At 41.8% G+C, this 27,159-nt stretch overlaps 2 protein-coding genes across 10 annotated transcripts in view; one reads left to right on the plus strand and one right to left on the minus strand.

The window, feature by feature from the left end:
• The first annotated feature begins 6,731 nt into the window (after positions 1-6,731).
• Positions 6,732-14,648, plus strand: ckmb (creatine kinase, muscle b). Its single transcript, XM_074641136.1, has 9 exons — positions 6,732-6,888; positions 8,299-8,411; positions 9,673-9,769; positions 9,986-10,140; positions 10,537-10,669; positions 10,775-10,946; positions 11,436-11,559; positions 12,461-12,650; positions 14,072-14,648. Exons 2-9 carry the CDS (start codon positions 8,319-8,321, stop codon positions 14,248-14,250), a joined length of 1,143 nt encoding a protein of 380 aa, XP_074497237.1. The 5' UTR covers positions 6,732-6,888; positions 8,299-8,318; the 3' UTR covers positions 14,251-14,648.
• Positions 14,649-15,907: 1,259 nt separating this feature from the next.
• Positions 15,908-27,159, minus strand: part of LOC141771154 (MAP/microtubule affinity-regulating kinase 4-like) — a 71,510-nt gene continuing 60,258 nt past the window's right edge. For 2 of the 9 annotated variants that reach the window (XM_074641123.1, XM_074641122.1), the window contains exons 17-18: positions 22,955-22,991; positions 15,908-20,012 (exon numbers count right to left, since the gene is read on the minus strand). In XM_074641123.1, coding sequence (XP_074497224.1) covers positions 19,679-20,012; positions 22,955-22,991 — 371 coding nt within the window. In that variant the 3' untranslated portion in view covers positions 15,908-19,678. Of the gene's footprint in view, positions 20,013-20,548; positions 20,724-22,954; positions 23,000-27,159 lie in introns of those variants that run through there. The other 7 variants (XR_012594683.1, XM_074641124.1, XM_074641125.1 and 4 more) reach the window with 7 other exon arrangements.

Genomic DNA, 27,159 nt, shown 5'->3' on the forward strand with positions numbered 1-27,159 from the left:
AATAGTTACAAACAGTCCCTTTTAAACCTGTTTTATAATATGAAAGACATGAAAATCACACTTTTTACAATACGGGACCTTTAATGTGTCAATATTAATGTATAGTCTGTGTATAATATATAATCTAGAGACCGGGCTGGTATCTCCCAGGTGAACGTGTGTCCCGAAGTGCTTGTCAGCTAAATAAATATGTGTTGAATGGACATCGGAGCTGTCTGTGGTTCGTTGGAGTGAACCGTTAACCGTCAGCCGTTGGTCTACAATCAAACACAACGCAGAGCCTGTTGGCTGCCACCGCTATCAGCGGTAAAATACTAAGTTAACGGGGCCGTCATGAACCTTTTTCTAGAGGAAGTCAACGTTACATATGATGAAGCTGTTAACCGAGAGAGCTGCTACTCCAACGGATCAACGGAGACTGATATCCGACTGCTCAGCTGAGTTATTCTGGTTGTTACGCAACAAGTGGAAGGTAGCGTGTAACTCGCTAACGGTTTTTAACGAAACTAACAAACCATATTTCTGGTTAATTACGCTAAGGGGATACATTTATTTACTCGTTTTGTATATTTATTATATTTATTTATGCTCTTCTCTCTCCCATCACACACACACCTCTTGCTGCTGGTTTCCCCATATCTCTCAATAATCAGTGTTTGAAGACACGACAGCCTCAGTGGCTTTAGTTCCGTCCAAAGGACATAGATTAGTTGATAGAGAGCCTGTTGCTTCAGAGTTTCCAATGATGATGAGATAAAGTTATAAAGAAGTCATGTTCATCTAATCACAAATGAGATGCTGCTGATGAGGGTTGACACGGAGCTGTCAAGTGAAGGCGAGCAGTCAGAGGAGACGAGGCTCCGGCCACACCCGAGCGTGCATATGCGAGCGCGCATGTGTCCCGACCCGGTACATTTATACGCTTAAAAAGTTACAAACAGTCCCTTTAACACACGTGTCACAAACAGCGGTCTCCTGGATGAAAACCGTGTCTTGTTGGACCCATCTACCTCCCCTCCTACCCATCCTGTGTGTCTCTTTCGCTCTTTAAACTACGTCACCACAGCACTCAGAGCGTTAACTGTTATATTGTAGTTAATGGAAAGCCCGGTGTGTCTCATACCGGCGCTAAAGCGTGCCTTGTGCAGCCGTATCGAACACTAACGGCCGTGACAAAGCGTCAGTATTTGACGCCCTGCAAATGAGAACGGGACAACACAACACGCCCAACATATTTCACCACATGAGAACACAACACTTTAAGCTGTGCACCGCGTGATGATCTGATTCAACGTATCTGTAGTTTGCAGAAACGTACAATGACAACCAATTTTATTCTGCAGACACTAAAAGGCTTTATACAACTTGTTCACATATAGTATTCCCCAACATCTGTAAACTTTGATGTGTAAAATTGGTGCCTTTACAGTCAAGGGTGAGTTTTTCAATAAATGGTCAGTACCTTTTCAATAAGACTACAGTGTTTTTAGTAACCTAAACCTAACTCCACGTGGGACATATAGTGCCAGTGCCATGATAACCCAGACAGCAGTTATGTTTCCTCCATATCTGGTAAAGCTAATCACAGCATAAACATATTTTGGATATAAAGCTGGAACGAAACAAAGAAAATAGTGAAACATTTATTGAATGTTGTGTACAACCAAACACACAACGTCACGTCTCATTGGCCAAAAGCCCGTCCCTCCTTCTCATTCAGCCCCGCTCATTCCAATCCAGCACTTTTCACTGTGTGACAGACTTAACATGCTCACGTTGACAGAGTCGTCTTACAAATGCCTGGGTCTATTTGGAGTGCTCCTCAAACCGTTAACATGATTTCTGTCCTGCTCTGGCTCTGGACTTGTATGTCTGAAACAGTCAGTTCAGGTCAAATCGGAGGAATCCAAAGAAGCTGCTGCTGCTTCCTGAGATCCAGCAGATCACTTCTCTTTGAGTTATGTCTTTACATGTGGGGTTAAGATGTGATCAGCTTAAGTTTAAAACACTAATGTCAAGTCTTTGAAATACTGTTTCATGATAAACACCAACAAAAAACAACTAAAAGTCATTATCTTCTTGTTACATCGTCAGGTTTCACTGTGTTCCCGCTCAGTACAGGAACCACAAGAACAATTACAGAGTCATAGGATGCTGTATAATGTTGATAGAAAAATGCCAAATGTGCGTCAGTGGAAGCCGTCGGTGGCTGAGACTGCCAGCTGTTCCTGGCAACACCCATGTGTGAATGTGTGAATACATGTAACCCTCAACTACTCCCTAAGGCCTTTGCTGTGAATAAGAATGTGCCATCGGACGACACGCCAGCTCATACAAGCTTTATAAAATACTGTATGTACTATGTATATATATAAATTAGGGCTGTCAATCAATTAAAATATTTAATCGCATGATTGTCCATAGTTAGTTGCAATTAATTGCAAATTAATCAATTTTGTATCTGTTCAAAATGTACATTAAAGGCAGATTTGTGAAGTATTTAATAGTCTTATCAACATGGGAGTGGGCAAATATGCAGCTTTATGCAAATGTATGTATATATTTATTATTGGAAATCAATTAACAACACAAAACAATGACAGATATTGTCCAGAAACCCTCACAGGTACTGCATTTAGCATAAAACAATATGCTCAAATCATAACATGGCAGACTGCAGCCCAACAGGCAACAACAGCTGTCAGTGTGTCAGTGTGCTGACTTGACTATGACTTGCCCCAAACTGCATGTGATTATCATAAAGTGGGTATGTCTGTAAAGGGGAGACTCGTGGGTACCCATAGAACACATTTTCATTCACATATCTTGAGGTCAGAGGTCAAGGGACCCCTTTGAAAATGACCATGCCAGTTTGTCCTCGCCAAAATTAAGCGTAAATGTGGAGCGTTATTTATCCTCCTTCACAACAAGATAGTATGACATGGTTGGTACCGATTGATTCCTTATGTTTTCTAGTTTCATATGATGATGATGATGATGATGATGATGATGATGATGATGATGATGATGATCAGTGACTTACTGCCTTACTACTTAACATGTTATCTAGGAATCAGGGTGCATAACTAATATAAACCAGCACTAGAACAGAAACAACACAAACAAGAAGCAGCTTCACAAACAGCAGTTTACCGTTTAGATGAAGGTCATCTTAAACGCTTCAGAACTACATAAACTTCTTGTATGTCAAAACATCCTATATGTATATGTGCTTCTTCCTCCTTAACAGAAACAAATACACTACATTTATATGAATAATATCAACTATACGTGCAACTTCAGATGGTAGACACAAAGCATCACCCCAAAAAATACCCAAAAGTTCACTTCTCAACAAAATCACAATATCAGCTTCATAGAGGTTGTGTTTAATGCAAGTTACAAGTTTCCACGTCCTAGATAGATAGATAGATAGATATAGATAGTAACTTCATTGATCCCGAGGGAAATTCAAGTTTCCAGCATCACAGTTCCATAGTGCAAAACATGTTAGTAAAAAGGCAGTAAAAAAGTTAGTAGTACAAAGAACAAAAAAATATACCAGATATAAAAATACAAGGAGATGAAGAAAACTGTTAAAACTGAATCTAGTGCAGGGTAACAGCTGAGATACACGACTATTAAAAAGGTGAATATAGTGCAGAAGAGACTGTTAAAAGTGAGTATAGTGCATTATTATCTGTCCTGCAGACCGTCCTTCTGTATGCGTGTGTGGATGCATGCACACAATCTGCACCAACTCTACAATCTCATATGCGAATCGTAACACATATCAGCAAACAATTTCTCTTCTCATCCTGTTGCCTCATATGGAGCAAAACTACTTTACTAACATTTCCTCACACAGACATCAGTAAAAAACAAACACTAAAAACTGTATCCCATTCAATATCATGCCATTTAGTATGCACTAAGCACATCAAAGTATTCAACCATCTGATTTTCTTTTTTGCACACTCTGCTCATGAGATTCAGATAGAATCATTATAAATGATTCACAGTGTTCCTGGTTACATAACTGTCCTTGGTGCCTGGTTCCCCGGGGCAGCTGCAGGGTTCTGGGACTGGGGGGGTGGGACTGGGGGTGGTGGTATGGCTGTGTGGTTGTGGGGAGTGCTGAAGGATACAATGACAGTCTAAACTGGGACATTGGATCGGTGCCACGGTGGCAAGCGAACTACAGAACTGACTGGTCTGAATGGGCAGAAGACACACACAGCACATATCACCCGTCAGTCAGCGTGACCTTTGAGTTTTATTGATGGGGGTTTAAGATTGGTAAAGGATGTAGTGGAGGGTAAAACTGTATATTTTCATATGCAATATAGACTTAAAACAGTCTTTTACAAAAGCCAGCTGAAAGTATGAATACAACCACACCTGTTGTGTGTGTGCAAAGTGCCAGTATGTGATGCAGGTCCTGTAACAAGCTGTGCATTTAGCAAGTTTAACACATAACTTAAAGTTTCATTTTGTGTTGATTTTGGCGTTCCCTGTGGACAAACACCACCGCTTTGTGTCGTAAAGATCTGCAGCTGCCAGACTCCCTTTAAAGAAAACTCTCATTTTACTGCAGCGGGGTCTGACAGTCTGCCCCGCTCAGTCGGCCTCCAGCAGCAGCGTGTACCTACATGCCGTGAATCGTTTCATCTGATGTTGCAGGGAATCTGACCTGATGACATTGCGTTAAGAATAAATATATAGAAATAGCCTTATGTTTTGCTTATGTAGGTCATAAAGAGGCATCAGTATTAAATTCAGACTGTTTCATGACCAGTTAAAAGTTCATTGCAGTAACTTTGTGTTTGTTGTATCCGTCCACCTCCCCTCCGGCCCGCCTGCCCGCCACGTTTTATTCTACGTCACTAGCTCTGAGCGCAGCATATTTACGCGTATGTGTTTACATTGCAGTTAGTACAGACTACATGGCGTACAAATGACATGGCAAAAGCAAGAACGGCGTCCTTATTGCATGTGAAATGACATTCATTTAGTGCAACCGGGCTGATTTTACCTCATGTATTATAATATTTTGTTTTATTTATTTAGTAGTAAATTATACAGGTTTGTGGGGTGGATTGAGGGGGAAAGGGGTGTTTAAAAATTATAATTGTTACAATAGGGTTGTACGGTGGTGCAGTGGTTAGCACTGGCGCCTCACAGCGAGAGGGTTGTAGGTTCGAATCCGGCTTGGGACCCTTCTGTGTGGAGTTTGCATGTTCTCCCCGTGTTAGCGTGGGTTTTCTCCGGGTACTCCGGTTTCCTCCCACAGTCCAAAGACATGCAGGTTAGGTTAATTGTGGACCCTAAAATTGCCCGTAGGTGTGAATGTGAGCGTGAATGGTTGTCTGTCTCTATGTGTCAGCCCTGCGATGGACTGTCCAGGGTGTACCCTGCCCAATGTCGGCTGGGATCGGCTCCGGCTCCAGCTCCAGCCCCCCCGCGACCCCTAACATCCATGGATGGATGGACAAATATAAATAATAAAAAAACTTGGAATTGGTATGAAAATCTATCTGTAAATCTGTATAATAAACATCTGACCTCGAGCACTCTGCTGTGTTTGGGGGAAACCTGGATCTTAAGTGAGACGGCTGTCTGCGTCATCGTGTCTCTCAGCTCCACCCCGCAAATTTATACTTTGTCACATGATGTGCGTGTGATTTAATATCTGTCTGCGGGTAGATTACTGAGGTCGATCACATTACCAGTGGGGGGTAATGACGCTGGCAATGAGCTGGACTCGAGGTTTCACAATCAGATCGAGTATAATCTTCTAATAGACTTTTGTATTGATACAAAACACGTCAGGCAAGATATTTAATATGATATATGAATGTGTGCACACATATTAATACAGACATATAAGAACACACTGGAATTTATGTTTTCGCTCCTCTGACTTGTCAAAAGTTTGGTCAGCTTGTCGCTATGCATCACTACAAGACATCCCACACAGGGAACAGCGACACATATCTCAAACTCACACATGGACACCTCCACTTAGCAAATTATTAGATGAGATGGGGCCACAGCTCAATGAGATCCAATCTGTAATCGTGAATATTGCGATGAAGTAATCCAAGACAAAGTGGTTATTTTAACTCCTGAATATGATGACAGACAGAACTCCAGTTACTCGGCTCCGAGGACACTTATGAAACACGGAGGATAGATTCAGGTCATACCGACCAGTTGAAAGCAGGTGAAAAACGTAAAGCTGCTCACCCTCTCCATTTAATTAAAATCATATTAAAACTACAAAACTAAACAAAACTAAAAATCTTTAATGTGTTTTTTTCATTTCATGCTCTTTTAAATTTACATTAAATGTCATTTTATTACACCGTAAATACTGGGAGAGTGAATTACTGGAATATTTATCCCATTGCATGACCTTCTGATTTTGACATTCATACTCTTGATGCCAGTGACTCTGATTGTAACTCACTCGGGGCAAGGTTAAAACACTGCAGAGATTATGTGAATCTAGTTTCACAACAGTGCAATAGTGTCTGCATTTAATGCATACAAGTCCGAGGGTGCATGTGTTTTTTGAAGACGGCTGTCCACTGTTCTGTCCTGCAGGCAGAAGGTGAAAGGTTGGACCGAGCGGCTGCAGCTGTTTCATGTCTCTCGTCTCGAATGTTGTGCGATGTTCGTTCTTGCCTTTTAGAAACTCATCCGGGCACAGAAGACCCCCTGCGACCAATGAAATGAGGGGACCCCGAGGGTTGTCAGCCAATAGGGACAGAGGTCTGGGTATAAATGCTTAAGCCCGTCACCTGGCAAAGTTGGGCAACTCCTACATTTGGTGGATACGATCTGATCCCGGGATCTGTTACCTCTTTCTTTTCTCCTAAGCAGGTAAAAAAAAAAGCAAAACAATGCTTTAGTCAGCCTTTTTCTTAAATCCAAGGGAAAGATTGTTTTCTATATCAGTTTGGACAGAAACCTCAAAAAAGAGAGAGAAACCTTTTTAACCAAATATCTATCAGACAGATTCCTCCATTGCTGAACTCTGGAGCCGTGAAACTTTGTCTCTTCTTGCATTTTTGTCTTGGATTCCTCTAAAGCTTTGCACATTTTTTTTCCTGATATGGAAACTACTAAAAATCTACTGAGATCGTTCTTCTCTCAGTGCACATTGTAGTGAAACTTGACGCTCTTGGTTTCTTGGATATGGGTAGCACTAATCTGCTGATAAGACGGCTGTGAAGTGAAACAGTTGTGACTATCAGCTGTTGCTGACGCCAGCAGGGCAGACTTCAAGTTTGTCTTCGAATAGTCTAGGAGCGCTTGATTTAGGCATGGAACTTGTGGAGCCATCTGTGAGGCATGCGATGCTTTGACCTTTCAGCGCACCAGGTGTCATCAATCAACTGCACCTCAAGTTTTGACCTCAAGTTTTGACCTCTGTCTGACGGAGAGAGAGATCGACTAGATTCAGAATGATGGCTAGAAGTTTATTAACACGTCTATTCTGACTGATTCTGCAGCTCTGCTCATTCTAGCTCTGCATTTTCATTTGTTTATATTAAAAAAAGTACATTTATATTAGTAGTTTAATAATATTTTCAGTCTTAAAAACGTTAAATGTTTTATTGCTTCTGGCATCAAAGTACTTCGTCTGCTGCTTCCTATGTATTGCAGCGTTGCTCGGCCACTACGTTTGCATTAGTGTGAGGTTGAATGCAGTGAAAGAGAGGAGAAAATCATTGATCTTAATGTGCTGTAGCTCCCCGCAGAGATCAGAGGGGTGCAGGACAAGAGGGGGCAAAGCCACGCTATTAATAACCTTCGCTGTGAGGGGGGACAGGTGGTGAGACAGCAGGACAGCAGGGAGTAAAGCATGTACACAGAACAGCTGACAGAGAGAGACAGTGAAAGAAAAAAGCAAGAAAGAAAGACATTAGGACAGAATGAGACGGTGTCTCCTCTTAACCAGAAGACTCATAGACAAGGCACTTGAAAAACTTGGAGAAATACCAGAACAGAAATACGGTATTCACTAGTAATGACTACGCTGAGTGTCAGGCTGCTTTGTTACATCACTGCAACAAAGAAAACATCATTTTGACAAATACATCTTGTAGCCAGTAGAACTATAAAATCTATATTCTTCTGATTTAACACAATGAGGAAAAAAGTGCCTGAATACGGCAGAAACCTGAACTCCAAATTCTCCTTTTATATATTTATATACACTGCAGTCTCACCAAATGAGTCATTGCAGATTGTAAATAATAACACCTCCTCTCCTCTTTTTCTTCTCAGGTGGAGTAAGAATCGCAACCATGGCGAAGAACTGTCACAACGACTACAAGATGAAGTTCACCGGGGACGAGGAGTTCCCCGATCTGTCCCTGCACAACAACCACATGTCCAAGGTACAAAGTCCTACTCTGACATTGTCTATAGGCACCAATAACGTGCTGCATGACATTACTCTTTACTTTAGGAAGTGTGACTTATCTGTGCACATTTCAAAATGTACCTCAGATGTCACTTAAAATCAAGTGGCAACCTCCAGTGCTGAGAAATGAAGCCACAAAACTGCAGTTCCCCTAATTGGCCACTTGAGGCTCCAAAAGCGAGTCAATCCCCGTTCCGATGTTAAATTGCCCGACTTTACAGCAGAAATAAACATATTTAAAGCCTGGTGCAAAAAACAGTTTTGGTTTCTATAGCGAATATCCCCGTTCATGACTACTGTACGGGGGTGAATTTTTATATAACTCACCCGTTTAAATTATATTAAGGCTTAAAGTTCGGCATAATGAGGGCGTGGCCGCTTTGAGTGACAGGTGGCTGCCGTACCAGGTCGCCAACTGCTAGCTGTCTGCTCTGCTGCGTCAGCCTGGCCGCCTCAGCTCCACCAATGATCAACCTCTTTGCCCATTTTTGGATTAGCCGGGAGTTAGGCTAGGAGGCACCCACTTTGAGCTTCACAGCGACTCTTCAGTGGGGCCGGCTTAAGGCATAGGACATATAGGTGGTCGCCTAGGGCGGCACCTTCTGTTGAGGGGGCGCTGGCCGCCCTGTAAAATTTTAATTTTAATTTTAGGATGCCTTCTGTGACGCCTTGGCCAGGGACAACAGATGAAAAATAGACGTTTGGCTACAACTGGCATTTTTTATACCATGTGTATTTATCAATTTGCACTGCCCGTTCTCAAATCAACTAAATTAAATTAAACTAAACTAAATATTAGGCACCCTTCCTCATTTTTCTGCATTGAAGTAACACATAAAAGAACAAAGAAAGAAAGAAAGAAAAGTACACATTTCGTTGTAGTGAAACTGACAAAACACTTTTAAGCCAACAATATCAGGGACTAATTGTTTATTCATATTATAATAAATAGTTATTTAGCCCGCCAGAACCTTAACCCTAGAGCGACTCCAAATCCAAATTTTGCCTATAAGGCACCAAAAGGGCCTGCTCTTCATAAACCTATTGGTGATGTCACATCATATATTTTATTTTATATATTTTATGCTTAAAATACAAACATTTTCATTGTTGCTGTTGGAACCAGAGGGTTTTTTTATGAGTGCTAAGATTCACATTTACATAGCACAATCTAAAAGACAGAGGAAACCATGCGACCGTATAATCACTGACCTGCACTGTGTCCTCTGCTGCAGGTGCTGACCAAGGACATCTACAACAAGCTGAGGGGAAAGTCCACCCCCAGCGGCTTCACCGTGGATGACGTCATCCAGACCGGTGTTGACAACCCTGGTAAGAAGGAGCAAGTCATCAGCATAGAGATGAACACACACTAGCAAATATAGGGTTTAAGGAGAAATAAATGAACTGAAGCAAACGTAAAATATACTAGCAAGTTTTCTTCATCATGTCCACGGTGGTACCTATCAGTATCCCTCCATACACAACAATCTTCAAAGGTGAAGTAGCCATGTTACCTACTTCTTCATCCTCCCTCTTGTCCCCAAGGTCACCCTTTCATCATGACCGTGGGCTGCGTTGCTGGTGACGAGGAGTGCTATGAGGTCTTCAAGGATCTGCTGGACCCCATCATCTCCGACCGTCACAATGGATACAAGCCCACCGACAAGCACAAGACCGACCTGAACTTCGAGAACCTGAAGGTGAGCAATCGAGACATGCATGATGGTATTGTCATAGATCAGCACAGCTTTAAAAGGGACAGTGTGTAGGACTTGGCGGCATCTAGTGGTGTGGTTGCAGATTGAAACCAACTGAGTACCTCTCCGCTCACGTAACGTGAGCTGCCGAGTGTAAAACCGTGGAAACGCCGTTCGCCCCTCTCAGAGGCCATACTTACCATAGTAACACTACTTTAAGGGTAACAGAAGGCAGATGGCGACTGCCATTACCGCGGTTTTGCACCCAGCGACTCACGTTACTGCAGTTTCACAAGCGTGTCAGTGTAATCGGTGGACTTCTGCGTTGCGTAGGACAGATAGTAAAGACGCCGTGACCTCTTTAATTTATTACCATTCTGTCCTGTCTTCTTCTCTCAGGGAGGTGACGACCTGGACCCCAACTACGTGCTGTCCAGCCGTGTTCGTACCGGCCGCAGCATCAAGGGATTCACCCTGCCACCCCACAACAGCCGTGGAGAGCGCAGAACCATTGAGAAGTTGTCCATTGAGGGTGAATGTCAACCTAAATACAATAATGCCAATCCATCAATCTAACAAACAGGATGTATTTATCAGAGACTGACTCCTTTCCTCACCTTGCTTGGTTTCCTTTCAGCCCTGGCCAGCCTGGAGGGTGAGTTCAAGGGAAAGTACTACCCCCTGAGCGGCATGACCGACGCCGAGCAGGAGCTGCTGATCGCTGATCACTTCCTGTTCGACAAGCCCGTGTCCACCCTGCTGACCTGCGCCGGCATGGCCCGTGACTGGCCCGACGGCAGAGGCATCTGGTGAGAGACGCACGGAATGGAGTAGAAAATTTAATTTAGACTTTACTGGGATTCCCCCGATTTAGAAACATGATCAGATATGTGCTATAATCAACTGTAAAAGCAGATTTTATGTGACCCTATGGACACATAAATACACACTCACTAAACAAACGACCACCCTCTGAGCTCCCATCTGCCCTTCCTAAGCCAACCTTTAAACCTTGCACCATCTGTCTGGTTCTCCCACAGCCCTAATATGAAAATCCTGACTAGTCCTGTGTTGAAACATCTGTTAAAGTGTGTCATGAACACCAAAGCACAGTGTGTACAGCAGCTGTAGCACACACTGCCCCTTACAGTGGCTTGACATCCTGTAAATCCACCACTGTGCAGCTCAGATAATTCACATGATCAGGGTTTTGGCTTGAGGTTTACTGTCACCTTTCTCTGAGACGTTTTGTCCACTATGTAAATCAAGTGAAACTGAGCCGGATGTTCTTCCTCCAGGCACAACGACAACAAGACCTTCCTGGTCTGGGTGAACGAGGAGGATCACCTGCGTGTCATCTCCATGCAGTTGGGAGGCAACATGAAGGAGGTCTTCAAACGCTTCTGCGTTGGCCTGCAGAAGGTGAAACACAAAAACATGCATGCATTTTTTCATTTAAACACAGTTATGCAGACACATTCTGCACGATTCAACTGGGTAGAGTTGAAGCCATTTCAGTGCAAAACAACTTTCTATGGTTACTTTTTTGTGTATATGGTGTAAATTAAACCTTTTTAATATATAGACCTTTCATGGCTACCCTTACGAAAAAGTAGTAAACTTCAAGTTTATTTTATGAAGTAAAATTAAGTAAAGTTCAAGTATATTTCCCAAGTATACTTTATGTAGTTAGTATACTAATATCAGTGTACTAGTAGTATACTTTTAAGTGTACTTCTTCAATACTTCTTGGGACTAAATTGGCCCACTTTTTAATTTATAAAAGTATACTTTTAAGTGTACTTTAAGTGTAAGAATAATAGACTTGTCTTTTAAAGTTGTAAAGTTGTATTTTGTACTGCAACTATATTATGAAGTGAACTATACTACAAGTGAACTTATAGGTATGCTGTTCGTTTACTAGTTACAGTATACACCCACTGTTTTAGTTCATGAAAGTACACTTTAAAGCGTACTCTCAGTAAACTACTATTTTATAAATTTTTACTGCAAGTATACTTGTAAGTTTTCTTTAACTTATAGTACTTAGCCAATGATTTATGCATTACATAAAGAGACTTTTGCTGTTTGACTTAAGTTTTTCTCACATGCTTCCACGGAGGAGAAGCCAAGTATACTTTTTTTTAAGTATATCTCTGATAAGTAGCATACTCTCTTATTTTAAGTTTAAATGTGTACTAATAGCACACTTGAATAAACTTATTTTTGGTAAGGGTAGGTCTAGTAAGCATTAAGTAACATCCGTCTAGTTATATTTTAACCATCATGCATTATTCATTTCACTTTCCTCCTCACGGGTCAGATTGAGGAGATCTTCAAGAAGCACAACCACGGCTTCAGTTGGAACGAGCATCTGGGCTACGTCCTGACCTGCCCCTCCAACCTGGGAACCGGCCTGCGCGGTGGCGTGCACGTCAAGCTGCCCAAGCTCAGCACACATGCCAAGTTCGAGGAGATCCTGACCAGGCTGCGTCTGCAGAAGCGTGGAACAGGTACTTAAAAAAAAAAACATCTAGTGACAAGTTAGTATTTTCAGAGGACACAGCTGGACGGGCGAGGTAAAGAGTTAACAACAAAATTAGCATTTATTAGCAAACAAATATTAGGAAATGTACAGGAAAAACAAATACATAGATTACAATAAAAAGAAGTTACTGATCAAAACACTAAGGAAAATAAAATGTTTAATTCATGACATTAACTTAAGCACCTTCAGGTCGGCATGAAACGGCTGCCATAGACTAATAGGCTTTTTAAAATATATATCTTTGTATTATTTGCTCCATTTGTTTCGGTTGGTAGCATTATCTTCATCTTACCAAAATATCCAGAAAGAGAAATCTTCAGGAAGTAGTCAAGTTGAATTGTTTTCTACTGACATTGCAGGATAAACACAGGTGTAATTATTAACATTGATTGTGGCCCTGCTCCGTATTGTGCACGCTGGCTCACTGGAATGGCTGCGACACTAAATGGAACGGGACCATAATTAATTTAATCAATTAAATCACCTGTGTTCATCCTGCAATGACGTGTCAAAACAGGCTCGTTGGAGACCGCCGCACAATGCATGCCAGTTAGATTTGTGTCCGACTTGCTCTGACAACGTGCACACATGGGCAACGATAACCTCACAGGATCGAGGTGGCCACAGTTTTTAGAGCCAGGCGCCGCAGTTTCTCTCCAAAGACTGCAAGACCCAGAGCATGATGGGAAACGGCTGGCTGTCGCCTGGTCAAAGAGCTGATTGGCTCTTAGTTTTACCCACAAATACCACGTGTTGTAGAAAGGCCGCACTTCTAGATTGTAAACTTTTAATCTCATGTTGTGCAATGACGGTTTCATCTGTTAACAAACACATCTTGTGTTGTTGATAATAATAATAATAATAATGAAGGTTATTTATAGAGCACTTATCAAAACGAGTGCTCATTACAATGTGCTTTACAAGGCCGACATAAAAATAATAAAGGATAGAATATAATGCCAGACACACGCACAATTAAATATAAATAAATCCGGACGTGGTCTGCAAACTACAAGTAGCCTACAGGTCGGATCTAACAGGATGTCACTTTTCCTGTGACTTCCTGTCAATTCTTTGAAGGCTGCTTGAAACGGCCGGAAACCGTCTGACGTGACCGCAGCTTATTGTCACCGCCGCGTGCTGCTGCCGCCTGATCTCGTCTACTTTCCAGGCGAGGCTGCTGTGAAAAGGGCCTATTGGATTACCTATAAAGGAACATTTATTTAACTGAAGAAACATCGTTGCACAGCTCGAGTTAGTCATTAAGTTTACCATCAACGTCAGCTCAGTCTCAGGGACTTTCTTCAGTGGGCGATATCATGTTTCCATGTTTAAGTGCTTGTGGTAGAAAGAGGACTCATTCTTGTCCCCTTCTCTTCCCTCCAGGTGGTGTGGACACAGCCTCCGTGGGTGGTGTGTTCGACATCTCCAACGCTGACCGTCTGGGCTCCTCCGAGGTGTACCAGGTCCAGCTGGTGGTCGACGGCGTCAAGCTGATGGTTGAGATGGAGAAGAAGCTCGAGAAGGGAGAGGCCATCGATGGCATGATCCCCGCCCAGAAGTAAAGTGGACAGACAAACAATGACTGAATGACTGTCTGTGTTTGTTTTTTTATATTATAAAAAATGAACGGGTAGCCGTGTTGTAAAGTTATTTTACTGGTTTCGGCCAACTGGCTACTTTCTGCTTACTTCCTTCCATCAAGAAGACACTCCACCTTTCTCTCTGCTCCTTCCTTCCTTTCTTACTTCCTTCTTTTATTCATCATTTCCTTTCCTTTGCTGCTGTGTCTTTTGGTTCCTAACTTCCTGTCACTTTAATCATCTTTCTCCCCATCTTTTCTGTAACATCCTGGGATCAATCCATGCATAGTCTGGTACGGCTATGCACTGAAAGAAAAAAAAATATTTTTGGTTGTAAAATATAACTGGACAATTAAACTATGCCCCACGAAACAATCAAACCTGCTCTCATGTTTTCTTTATGGATCTTTTACAACTACTCATAACAGAGTGACTGAGACATGAACTGACATTTTCATATGGATATGGATATATGATGCATTAATATTCACTGTCAGTGTGGTAGATGGTTAAATGATGCTGATGACGGTGACTAGCATGGCTAGTTAACGTTAGTCAAGTAATACAGTCATACATTAACGTTATAGCAGCATAAGACCGTCGTCTCCAACTAAATCTCAGCCTATAGATCAAACAGTTGGATATTAACACGTTGGTTATTGACAGACAACACTTAGCGTAACGGGTTTCAATCAGATATGTAGAGAAATCTGGATAAGTAATATCCTCCACTGTGTTGGACGGGGGAAGACTGACGGGACATGACGGTGATCAACCTTCATTTATTAAGGTATCATGAACGCTCAGGTTCAGGCAAGATCACACAATAATAATTAGACGTGTATAAAACAAATGTTTGTTTAACGAGATGAATTCATACAAACTTGTCAAAATTACAATCTAAACATACGTCAAATTGCATTGAAGTCTATGAGATCTTTCATTTTCTTTCTCCTAAAAGGAGGCGCGGCCTCGACTTTTTGCGAAGTACCCGTATGTGCCGGTCTGATGTATTAAAGCTGAAGTAGGCGAGATTGGAGAATTAAAAACAAAGTTATTTTTATAAACTGGTCGCTATATCGTGACAGTAGTCCATGAAACAGGTAAAAACATCATGTGCCTCGGTGTCCTCCGGTGCTCCTAACGGCATCTGCAAGATTTCACTTACCGGAGGAAAACAAGCAGTAAGAGCTGATCTGAGGTCTGCTGTCCAGCTGCCGTCTATGAGAGCCGGCTGTCAATCACTCTGAACTCCGACCAAACGGTTAAACTAGGCAGCGCTGATCAAATATGAATCAATATTATGTTACGTTAATGCCTATTTCTCTCCTCAGATGTTTTCAGAATCATCTTGTAGTGCACAGTTTAGCTGTAAAATTAAAACGTTTGTTACGCCGCCGACAAGTTCTGGTCACGACACAATGAAATGACCTGTGATTGGTCAAAGTCTCCCGTCACAGGCTAGATTTCCTAAAGCCTGAAAACAGAGCCATGAGGAGCAGAAGTCTAGTTTTCTCTCAGAACACTTGAATTAGAAAATGCTGAAAGGGTATTATGGAATATTTTCCCAATGACACCAAAAATATACTGCCTACTGCAGCTTTAAATCCACATCTGAGAAAATAAAATAGACGTAAAATATGAAAGAGGTTGAAAGTCTTTATTTTTGTGTCACACATTATTTCCTAGGAGACATGCAGGATTGCAGGTCGATCATTTCCGTAATTTCAGCCCATAAGTTAAGTTTTCTTGATAACAGCGACGGCTTCAAACACACTATACAACAGAACTGTAGCCTTAAAGCATGGCCCCAACTGTATCTACAGAACAGGTTCAGAGAGTGAGGCCCAGTTGTACATACACACACACATACACACGCACACAAGCACACACACACACAAAAAAAAAATGCAAAAACTAGCCCTAAATCACAGCTTCACATTTTCAGACAGTGATGGATACCTGCTGCGGCTGAACTCTCCCATTTAACAGATAAATTCCTGCAGACTTTACAGCTTTAAAGATCACAAATCTGCTGTTTTATCCAACGTTTCCTTTCACATATCAGTGTTTTTGTTAAATGCTGCATACTTTAAAAGTACAAGTTATAATTGCTTGGCTTTATAGAGTTACAATACAAGTACAACAACCTTTGAATTTTGGAGTTGTCAGTGTTAATATATGATCGATGGAGCACTTTCTGTTGAATCGTTCTGTAATGAAGTGCTTTTTATAAAAGAAAATCTAATTTCTCAAAGGTTATTCTTATTAAACCACTTCCTCATCAAGTTGTATGCTTTTAAATTATACAGTGGCTTAACGAGGCAGGAGTCTGATTGGCTAAGTCATACACCTCTTACAGTAATACTGGAATCTGATTGGTCAACAGTCATACACGTCTCAGCTGTGCTGCAGCCTGATTGGTCGACGGAGGGAAAAGTCTACAGTTTATATGTATCAGAATAAATGAAAATAAATGTTATATTAGACGAAGGAAAACTGTTCAATTTGACAACAATATGGAGACAGGCCGGCATTTAGAATTTTTGTACCTCAGTGAAAAAAGAGTATAGAAGCAAAGAGACGAAACTCCGGTGTTTTTTTGACAGCTGATGCCGCCATTTTGGACTGAACGCTTATTATATTTATAATATTTTACTATTCAACACAGGCCATTTAGGTAGAATATGACAATAGAATAGGAATAATTTTGTTTTACTCTTGTGCGCCACTTTTTAGGCGGGCGTTTTACTGGCGTCTGGTGGGCGCTTTCAGTCCGAAATGGTGGAAGCGTCGCTTCGCTGATGATGCAATGGAACGAACAATTGACTTTCACTTCTTGGCAATATACGTTCTTTCCCTCAGTTTCCTTAAAGCTGCTACAAGGAACTTATATTTTGTTGATTTTGGCGGCCCCTGTGGACAAAAGCAGTAGTGTTTCCATAACCGCCACTTTCTTAAGTCGAAAAGATGTGCAGCTGCCAGACTCCCTTTAAAAAAACTTGAATTTTACTGCAGCAGGGTCTGACAGTCTGCTACAATACAGCCTGGGCCTCCAGCGGCGTGGTTTTGATGTTCGCTCCCAGGAAGCGGGCGGTGAGCTCCAGGTCCTGCAGCCACAAACAAGCAGCTGCTGCCGGACAAGGAGCTCTCCGAGGCGGCCGGAGGAGCTGAGGGAGTTTCTGGTGAACTCGCATAACGTAAATTGTTTCATCTGATGTTGCGGGGAATCGGACACGGTGACAGGCATTAAGAATATCCACCATCACTACAATAGCCAGTCTTGTCGCTGATGGTCTCGTTTGCTTATGAAGGTCATATAGAAGCATCAGTATTAAACTGAGTCTGTCTCACAGACAGTTAAATGTTCCTTGTAGTAACTTTAATATGACTTCGTGGCACCACTGAAACCAAAATGCCACCTCTACCTGCACACCTGCAGCATCACTCCAGCAGGTTTCACGGAGGAGAAGTGAATAATACCAAGAGGTGCATATAAGTAAAGGAAAAAAGGGCATTCAGAATGTCATTATTCCCTCAGTGGGCTTAAATGAGTGAGACAGTGGGATTTATAACAATTTACAAAAGAAAAATACAGATGAATTAAAAAGGTCTGCCAGTACAGAACAATGCAATCCTGGCTACAAAGCAACAAAAAGAAAAGTGCTCAATGAATTTTAAAAACATATCAAAAATTAAAAAAATAAATCAAAACAAGGCGCCCTAATGAGTCGATGCTTATTCAAGTCTAGGTTCTTGGCTTTGTGGCTGTATTGCACTACATTTGAGGAATAGCGATGGCGATGGCGGTGGCGTTCTGACAGACTGTGATATTGTTAAGTGCTACCAGTAAAACCTGCATCTCTTCCTTTTACTCTAAACCAGTTTGAGCTACTGTAATCTTGTGAGGGAAACTTGTTTTTGGAATAAGAGATCAAATTATAAAAAAGCTTGAAGGTCGTCTATAAAAAAGTCCTCTAAAGTAACGGCTTTCTAGCTTCATGTTTGATCGGGGTTTTGATCAATGTCTGCAGCGGCCTCGCAGGAAAAGGAGTGAACATTTGTTTTTTTTTGTATCATATTGAGTTCAATTTCCATCACATTAGATCAAAACTGGGACCAGTCAAAAAAACAAAGCCATGCTATTTGATTAATAATCAACACAACGGTCGGTTTGTCCAGCTTTTTTAAAAAGATTTTTAACAATTTGTGGCACAGATTTAATCGTATTAGTCGTCTGGGCACTCAGTGAAAGCATACGATATGTGCTTCATTTGTTACGGGTAACAAAATGTAGTTTAGTTAAATGTTAAACTGACTTTATCTAATTGAACTAATAGTACAAATCTGCACGTATTGGTGTCAGAATGATGCATTCTGATTGGCTGACAAAGCCTGCTTTTATAATCTAAATAGATGAAACCTGCTGAGTGGAAAATAATGTCTTTTTTTTTTCCTGCGTACTCCAGTAAAAAATAAAATAAAATGTTCTGCTTTGCACTTTTTTGCATTTTTTTTTTAGAGGACTTTTGCTTGTTAATAAAAGGTAGCATGGGGCCAACGTAGAGTTTATGTTTAAGCTCAAATTATCAGGTTATCAAGTAAAACATATCAGCTGGGTCCGGTATTATCAGGCAGCTTTACTCCTCTGTGAGCAGCTCACCTGCCAGCTACCAACACACAGTAGAAACAACAGCGGAGCAGTGAATGGGCGTTATCAATGGATGGGCAGGAAGGTCGCGATGCTTCATTCAGTCGTCACAAGTCTCTGCTTTTCTGCATGTCTCCCTCTAGAGGTCGGAGGTCAGACTGCGACCTCACTTCTGAAAATATGTGACTTCCGAGGATGACAACAGATGTCAAACTTCTGCCCATTTTTAAAAAGCATTAAAGAAAGAAAATAAACTTAATACACAAAAAAATTAAAACATTTCTTTAAATAGCAGCTCTTTAAAAAGGAATGATGACAACACATATGATACAATAGGAATAACAATGTCAACAACAACAAATTATCAATCTCCGTCACTCTCAGCAACACCATCCTTATCATCAAACATGAAATCGTGAAGAAAAAATAAACTCCATGGGCTCACATAGTATGGAGGTGGAGGTGGTGGTGGTGGTGTGTTTCAAGCAGGGGGTCGTAGGTCACTGACAGCTCCAAGGTCAAGGGTCATCAGAAATCTGCCAATGGCGGTCTATCCGTGTCTGTGCATCCGTTTGTCTGGCTGTGATTGGCGGCATCGGGAGAAGAGGGTCTTTGGTGGAGGCGAGGCATCGCTAGCCGCATCAGATGAGGTGGAGCCCAGGGAGGAAGAGGAGGAGGCGATGGTTTCTTCCTCGTTGTTCCTCCTCATCCCTCGACCTGTCCTGTCTGTTTATCAATCTGCCCCGCCTCCTGTCGCCCTCAGAGCTCCAGCTCCTTGGACACTTTGGTGGCGATGTCCCTAAAGGCTAACGGTGCCCCCCACAGGCGCTTGAACCTCACACCGCTGCTCTGGCCCAGCCCGCTGGGCAGCTGGCAGACCTCGGCCTCGAAGGCCACGCGGGCGCCGGCTGCTCCGTGGGTGCAGGACAGGAGGAAAGGCCCGGCCAGGTGGACCTGGCAGCCGCAGCCCTGCGCCGCCTCACGCAGCGCGAGCACCACCTCGGCCGGGTCGCGGGGGCTCCGCACCCTCACATCCCAGCCGCATCGGGGGGTCCGGGGCTCGGCCGCTTTCTGATGCCCAGATAGATGGCGACTGGAAGGGGGAGGAGGGGGCGATGCAAACAGAGGATGGAGGAGGAAATGTAGGAAAACCAAAAGGACAGGGAGAGGGTGATGTTCACAGCAGGAGGGTTGGAGGGTTAAAGGTTAGGATGGAAATAAAGAGGACAGGAGAGCAGATATGTTTGAGTTTAAGGGAGATGGGTGTGTGATGGAAGTGAAAGTATGGTTGTATGAATGTGGATGTATGAGTGGTTAGGGAAAGGGGGAGGAGAAGAAAAACAATTAATATCATACAATATTGTTTTTTTATATCTCTACATAACAATCTAGTTCACGGATAAGTTAATATGTATTTTATAGTCTAACAACATCTCTTTACTTACTTTACGATGAATGTACAACACCAAACCTTAAATAGACTGCCCATGTGAGGGACTGAGAATACATTTATTTTGTTCTTGAATGCTGGTTTATAATAATTAATAACATACTACACAGATAAATTCATAAAATCACACTTTAACACCAACTAACACACAAAGATCTGGGAGGGTTTCAGGGACTGACCTGTCGATAAACACGATGGAAGTTATATATCTTTTAAATCAAAGGGTGACGGTTCTACCTGCAGGGATCATCTATCACAAGGAGCACCACTGTCCGCTAGCTAACGTTAGCCTGCTGCTGCTGCTTTACCTGCTGTTTCTAACCTGAGACTGAGACTGGGCTGAGGCGGCTGAGTCTGAGAGGAAGTACACAAGACCTTTAGTAACATACGGATACGCTGACACTGATAACCCTGAAACAAATACAGTAGGAATAACATGAGAGTACAACATCTAGCTCTGGTAAATGCTTTTTGTTGTGGGATGTAACCTACAGAGGAAACAGATAACGGACAGTAAGATGTGCCTTTTCATGGTTATTCATTTCTGTTACAGTATTGTGCCTTTAAGCTTCTAATTATTAAAAATAATTAATATTAATTGAATAACCTGATTTCTCTGTGCTCATGTAAACATTAACGGGATAAGCCTCATAAACGCATGTATAAAATGTCTGCAGCCATGTGGTTACAGGTATTCGGGGAATCTACAGTAGGTAGGTGTTATGATGTTTGTGTTTGACCATTTATAGCATATATTATTGCTTGGTGATGTTAATCAGCTGTTGGTTCTACGAGATCCAGGACAGAGAAGTATCCATATTCTGTTCTGTTTTAATGAGAATGTATAGTATAACATTCTCTGTACGATCACTTTCAAATCTACATGTCTTCGTGTCCTCGCCACATGGAAGAGAAACATTTAAAAAATCATCACAAAAAAAGCAGTTTGATTCAGGATCTGTGCTGGAAACGTAATCCAGTTCCCATGTTGGATCACATGCAAAAGTGTGACTGTGTGTAGACTTCTGATGTTTAGAAACAGATCAGAAGAAAACATCAGCTCTCAGTCACACCTGAGAATGAAAACACTTACAGCTGCAGCGTGGACAGAAGCTGTTCTCTGTAGACAACAAGTCACTGGAAATGCATTTTAATCGGAGGTTGAAGGAATCAAATTGAAGTGCTACACGCAACTCACAGTCAGGCAGAGACTAAAAGGAATAGTTCAACATTTAGGGAAATATGCTAATTTGTTTTCTTGGTGATGACATCACTCTCATGTCTGTACGGTAAATATGTAGCTGGAGCCGGCAGCTAGTTAGCTTAGCATAAAGACTGACAACAGGGGGAAACAGCTAGCCTGGCTCAGTGAGCAACCTCCGGGTCTGAGAAGTGAAGCCAATGCTGAAGTGTCTTAAACTGTCATTCTCTCTAACAGCCAGCAGGGGGCGACTCCTCTGGTTGCTAAAAGAAGTCTGATTGTATAGAAGTCTATGAGAAAATGACCCTACTTCTCTCTTGATTTATTACCTCAGTAAACATTGTAAACATGAGTTTATGGTCTCAATCGTAGTTTCAAGTTTTCTTCAATACAGCATGATGTTCATTTAGTAAATGATGGTCCCATTTAGAGTCAAATAGACCATAAAGCAGGGGATGCTTTAGGGCGGGGCTACCTTGTGATTGACAGGTCGCTACCACGGCGTTGTCCGGTCTGAGAGTTGTCCGTGTTTTCGTCTTACAACTTTAACCCTTTCACCGTGTGTTTTCAGCTCATGAAAGTTAATTATAACCTTTTTGGTCGCCTTGAATGTCTTATTCAGCGTTCGGTTGCTCCACCCTCTCGTGTCACTTCTGGTTGCAAAAAAACCCCAAGATGGCGACAGCCAAAATGCCAAACTCGAGGCTTCAAAACAGCAGTCCACAAACCAACGGGTGACGTCACGGTGACTACGTCCACTTCTTATATACAATCTATGGTCTGGCTCTGTACTGAGGAAACATAATCCACCTACCAGCACCTCTAAAGCTCACTTATATAATAAAAAAGTCAGTTTGCAGTTTCTCTGGGCTGAAGTGCCTGATTATTTCTTGGCACATAAGCCCCATAAAATAGCCAATTACTTGTTTTTACACTCATGTTTTTGGATGGATTAAGCAAGATCCATCATTTTTGGCAAGACAGTAAATAAGCGCATTTCCAAAAATGTTGCACTATTCAAGCCAGTGTTTGGTTTGTCCATTCTGGGCTACTGTAGAAACACGGCATTATTTTCAGGTGATTATACGCTAAAGAAAACATAATTATTCATATTATATTTAATGTCTGCCAATAGATCCTGCTAAATGTCACACACTGTTCCTTTAACAACAGCAGTAACACCGTCATTCATGTGTAGCACACTAAATATCTTCTCCATCTATATCTTGAGGAGTAAACTAAAGGTTCTTTAAGAACATGGTGAACTGATGGATACATTATGAAAAGCAGACTGTTTTTGTGATGCTGCTGCTGCTGACATAAGAAATGTAATGTTCTGTTCTGCTGCACTTCGGTTGAATTAAAAGTGTAAAAGTGAACTCACCTTGTGACCGGAGATCTGCTGATTCTCTCAGGTTCGTCTGTGACCCTCAAGAGGAAGAAAAACGTATCTGTTAGGAATCAATCACATTTTCACACCAACCTCCCCACCACCACCACCACCACCAGCTCACTCCCTCCCTCCCCCCCACACTCGGCTGCATGGCTACGTCAGTCAATCCACGACGTCAATCACGACACAAAACACAACAGCTCGTCTTCAAATCACAGATGGATCAGCACCGACCTACACTCACCACACTGGGACATTGGATGGATGTGAAACGACAAAATGTCACCGACAAAACACGAGAAGGATAAACGAATGTAGACGGAGTGAATCCAGAGAACCAGGTCTTAAATAGACACCAAACACAGTGTGGGTTGCAGTGGCCGACCAGACTCACACAAATACAAATCTAATGCTTTATAGAAGCAGAGATTTGTGTGTTAAAAGAGAACAAATCATCTTACTTTTGTTTCTGCTTGATTTTAACTCTCTCTTTCCTAACTCTTTTCTTTCTCCTTAACACCAGTGACTCATGACTTCATCTGGACTTGAGCCTTTTGACTTGAAAATACTTGATTCCCAAGCTTCCCCTAAACCCAAAGATTAAAACGGGTTATATTTTAGGATTAGAGGATTTACTCATGGAGGGAAAATAACTGAACTGAAGTTTATCGCTGAATCCCCCAAAAGTGCTGTTGTTTTTGTTGAACTCTGGACTCTTTATTTTTGGTGAATATTGTCAGGACTTGCATTGATTATCTTACACTTAATTCCCCAGATACACTTTTTTTGAACCAGTAGGACAGTGGTTTGAAATCTTTTTCTGTCATTCCCCCCTTTGGAGGTAGAAATATTTTCATATTTTGAATTTTGGAAATAATGCAATCTCTTTTTTCAATTCATTTTGACTTTTGGACTGAGGACTGAGGCAATTACAGAGACGGACGGAGCGCTGTGTCGCTCGCTCTGTGTGTGTTTGAGAGAGAGGAGGTGGAAGGTAGGCTAAAGTTTCTGTAAGTTTAATAATAATTAGAATGTCAACGTCATGAATGAAGCTTCAAACGACTCAGTGCAGCTCTGCTTTGACATATTTTCTTTTGATTGCTATCAGATGAGCATGTTGTCTTGTTAGTCTCCGAAGCATCGTCTGTTTTTCTTTTTGTCAAATATCTGTCCATTCTGTAAACCTACAGTCTGTCTGAATGAACAACATCGCTACCATGGATGTATACACTCCGTGAAGAAGAATCCGACATCAAAACATTAATTGTGCCTGACATTTCCCTCCTGGTCACCACAGTTTGAGAATCACTGGTTTAGGACTCAGGACTTGAGCGCAAAGACTTGAGACATACTTGTGACTTACAAATCAATGACTTGGTCCCACCTCTGGTTACAAGTCTCATTTTATAATCACAGCGTATGTAGCTATGCTATTGTTTACAACTTAGAGAGTAGATTATTACATTACATATGCCACAGCAAAGGGCCACACACATCCAGGAAGTATCTTCTAAAGGACATACTGTATACTGTTGTACACCCAACAGGCGTTGAGGTACTACTGAGTTTGAGGCTGCTCGTTGCATTTCTCTTCTATGACCACTAGGGGCTACTGTTGCTATTTTATCTGTGTCAACTCTGGATTTTTTTTCCTACCAACCTGGCAACCTGATCTCTATTCCAGGAACTGGGGGTGGCCTAAGATTTCATTGATAGATTTTTTGGATTTACTGAAAATGAAGCCCACTCTGCTGTGACCCTGTGGCTCTGACCGAGGAGCTCCTTCAGGACTGTGGCTTTAGATCTAAATACATGTTTAGATACGTCACCTCTCTTAAAGAACATGAAGCGATCCCTGCTAATCCACACAGATAATCACCGGGACACGCCTCAGCATTTATGAATGATTATATGTAAATAATTATGCAGCAAATATCTGACGGGTAATTCCTGTTGGATTAACCTCATTCCAGAAAATCTGCTGGGAACATTTGACTTTTTGACACCATGATGCTGCTGAAAGAATAAGTAGCTGTACAAATAAATCTTGCATCAATGCGTGCCTGGACTCAACGGTGATGTTTTGTGACTGAAGGATTGCTGTGTCCCATCTAGATTAAATGTCCTTGCCTTTCTTGACTGCGTAAAGAAACAAGGTGACCCTGAGCAAGATAATCCCATCCTTATGGAAGAATAAAAGTGAATGAAGAGCATTAAGCGACAGACTGGACAGACACTTGTGCATTGTGTATCAACTGTACAGTATGTGTGCCAGATTGAGCAATCTGTATTAAGGCGCTGAGAGAAAGAAGAGCAGAAAGTGACGGAGTGAGAGAAGCTCGCAGCAGCAGCAGCAGCAGTGTAACAGGACAATCTGCTTGTATCTTGAGGGAGAGCTGTGCAAGATCCCTGTTTCAGAGAAGGATAAATCCTGGTTACATAACTAATCCTGATTTAAAACGGCAGTGAGGCTGGGTCAGTCAGTCAGGATGACTGCTGCAGGCTTCTTAACAAGCATTTCTCTCCTGCAGAGGGTGAAGACACCTGCCGAGTACTCGTAATGTCACAGGCTAGAATTATTAGGACTATTATTTCATCCTTTTTTGGGTTTGTTATGTCTCATGTCAAGCTCTGAGCCGTCTTAGTCTTTTCTTGGATATTTCTCCTCTGTTCTTATCATTGTTGTACTGTTTCTAAAGTCGCTGCTGTTTTGTTTTTGTGCCAATAAAATATAAATTAAATAAATATTAAAAAAAAATAAAAGCAGGACATCTCCGCATTTGAGAGACTGAAAACAACAATTCTGACATTTCTGCATGTAAAATTACTTTAACGAACGGTCGACTGTTACGATGGGCTGCCGTTTATTTTTCTGTCGACCGACTACTAGTTGTAGCTCGTTTAAGGAATGTACAGCCTATAAAAGAAAGGAAAACTCTTGAATGTTGCGGGCTTCGGGTGTCGCCCTTGCACCCCCATCCCCACATTCCCGAGCTATCTGTGTGTCTGTTTTGATGTTTGGTTTATGTATTGTTGTCTTTTGAATGTCTCTGTTGAATGTCTGTTGTTTTGTTTAATGTCTTAAAATACTAAATAAAACTGTTGTTTTAGCTAAAACCGTACTATTTAAAACACTTTGGACTTTCATGGACGAGTAGTGCGCCTGCTTAAGCGTGAGACTGTTTATGAGGAAGTGTTTTCAATAATAAGGTTTTAGCGACCTTTTTTTCTAATGTTTTCTTTGTATTGGCATCACGTTGTCACGATTACAAACTGAAAGTCACAGTTCACCTGCCTTAATGTTCACCACCGTATCCCTGCTCTTTACACTGTGAATATTGTCTATGTGTATCACAACGGGAGGAACAATCTGACCTCAAATCAGTCAAGAATATCTCAAGACAGTAATGTATATACTAGACAGATATTCAACTATTCTAATTATTATTACCCCCACTGTGGGGGGTGCGCAGCATCGCCCTGTCGGAGATTCTTTCACAACAATGACCGGCTCGCTGTACATTATCCCTTACTTATTTTTACGCCTCTGGGCTTCCCCTGGTAACCGTGGTGACCCTGTGTTTAACATCATAAAGCTATGAATTGTGGGTAATTCCCTCAGGCAAAATCTGCAGAAATGCGGATTTACGGAAAGTGTTCATAAAGGGCTCAACATGTCTGCGAGAGAGCCCTCAAGGACTCGATGATTTGACAGTGGGACGGCCCTAAACCCTCACAGACTTTGTGGGAACGCGTCTTAAAGTCTGTGAGACTGAGAGTGTGAACGTTGGAATTGGGTCAGTGTGTTTGTTCTTGAAGTGGGAAGAAAAGTGGAGTAATGAGGAGACATAAAAAATGATGTATTCCTTTTTCATTTGGCCTTAGTCTTATTCTTATATAGCTACATAAATCTGTTGCTCATTTATAATACTGTAAAACTCCTTTTCATTATCGTTTCTGTATTTTCAGCATGTTTGCTGTTAATATATTTGTTTTGGTTTTCTGCAGCACGTTTCCGTTGTATTTGTTTTAGATTTTTGAATTTTTGAGTTTCTGAATTGACCTTGTTGGCCACCGTAGGTAACGGTGCTGTGGCACCTACAGCCTCTAGTGAGCGCTACAGCATAAAGCCCAGCCAGCAGAGAGACAAGCAGTCCAGACAGACAGACAGAGAGACAGAGAGACATTCAGGCAGA

Source organism: Sebastes fasciatus, chromosome 7 (assembly GCF_043250625.1).
Source record: "Sebastes fasciatus isolate fSebFas1 chromosome 7, fSebFas1.pri, whole genome shotgun sequence".
NCBI classification, from domain to species: domain Eukaryota; kingdom Metazoa; phylum Chordata; class Actinopteri; order Perciformes; family Sebastidae; genus Sebastes; species Sebastes fasciatus.

Coding starts and splice junctions, on each gene's coding strand:
- ckmb (XM_074641136.1), top strand. CDS start 8,319: ATGGCGAAGAACTGTCACAACGACTACAAGATGAAGTTCACCGGGGAC. Junction 8,412..9,672: donor ACAACAACCACATGTCCAAG/GTACAAAGTCCT, acceptor CCTCTGCTGCAG/GTGCTGACCAAGGACATCTA. Junction 12,651..14,071: donor TCTGCAGAAGCGTGGAACAG/GTACTTAAAAAA, acceptor TCTTCCCTCCAG/GTGGTGTGGACACAGCCTCC.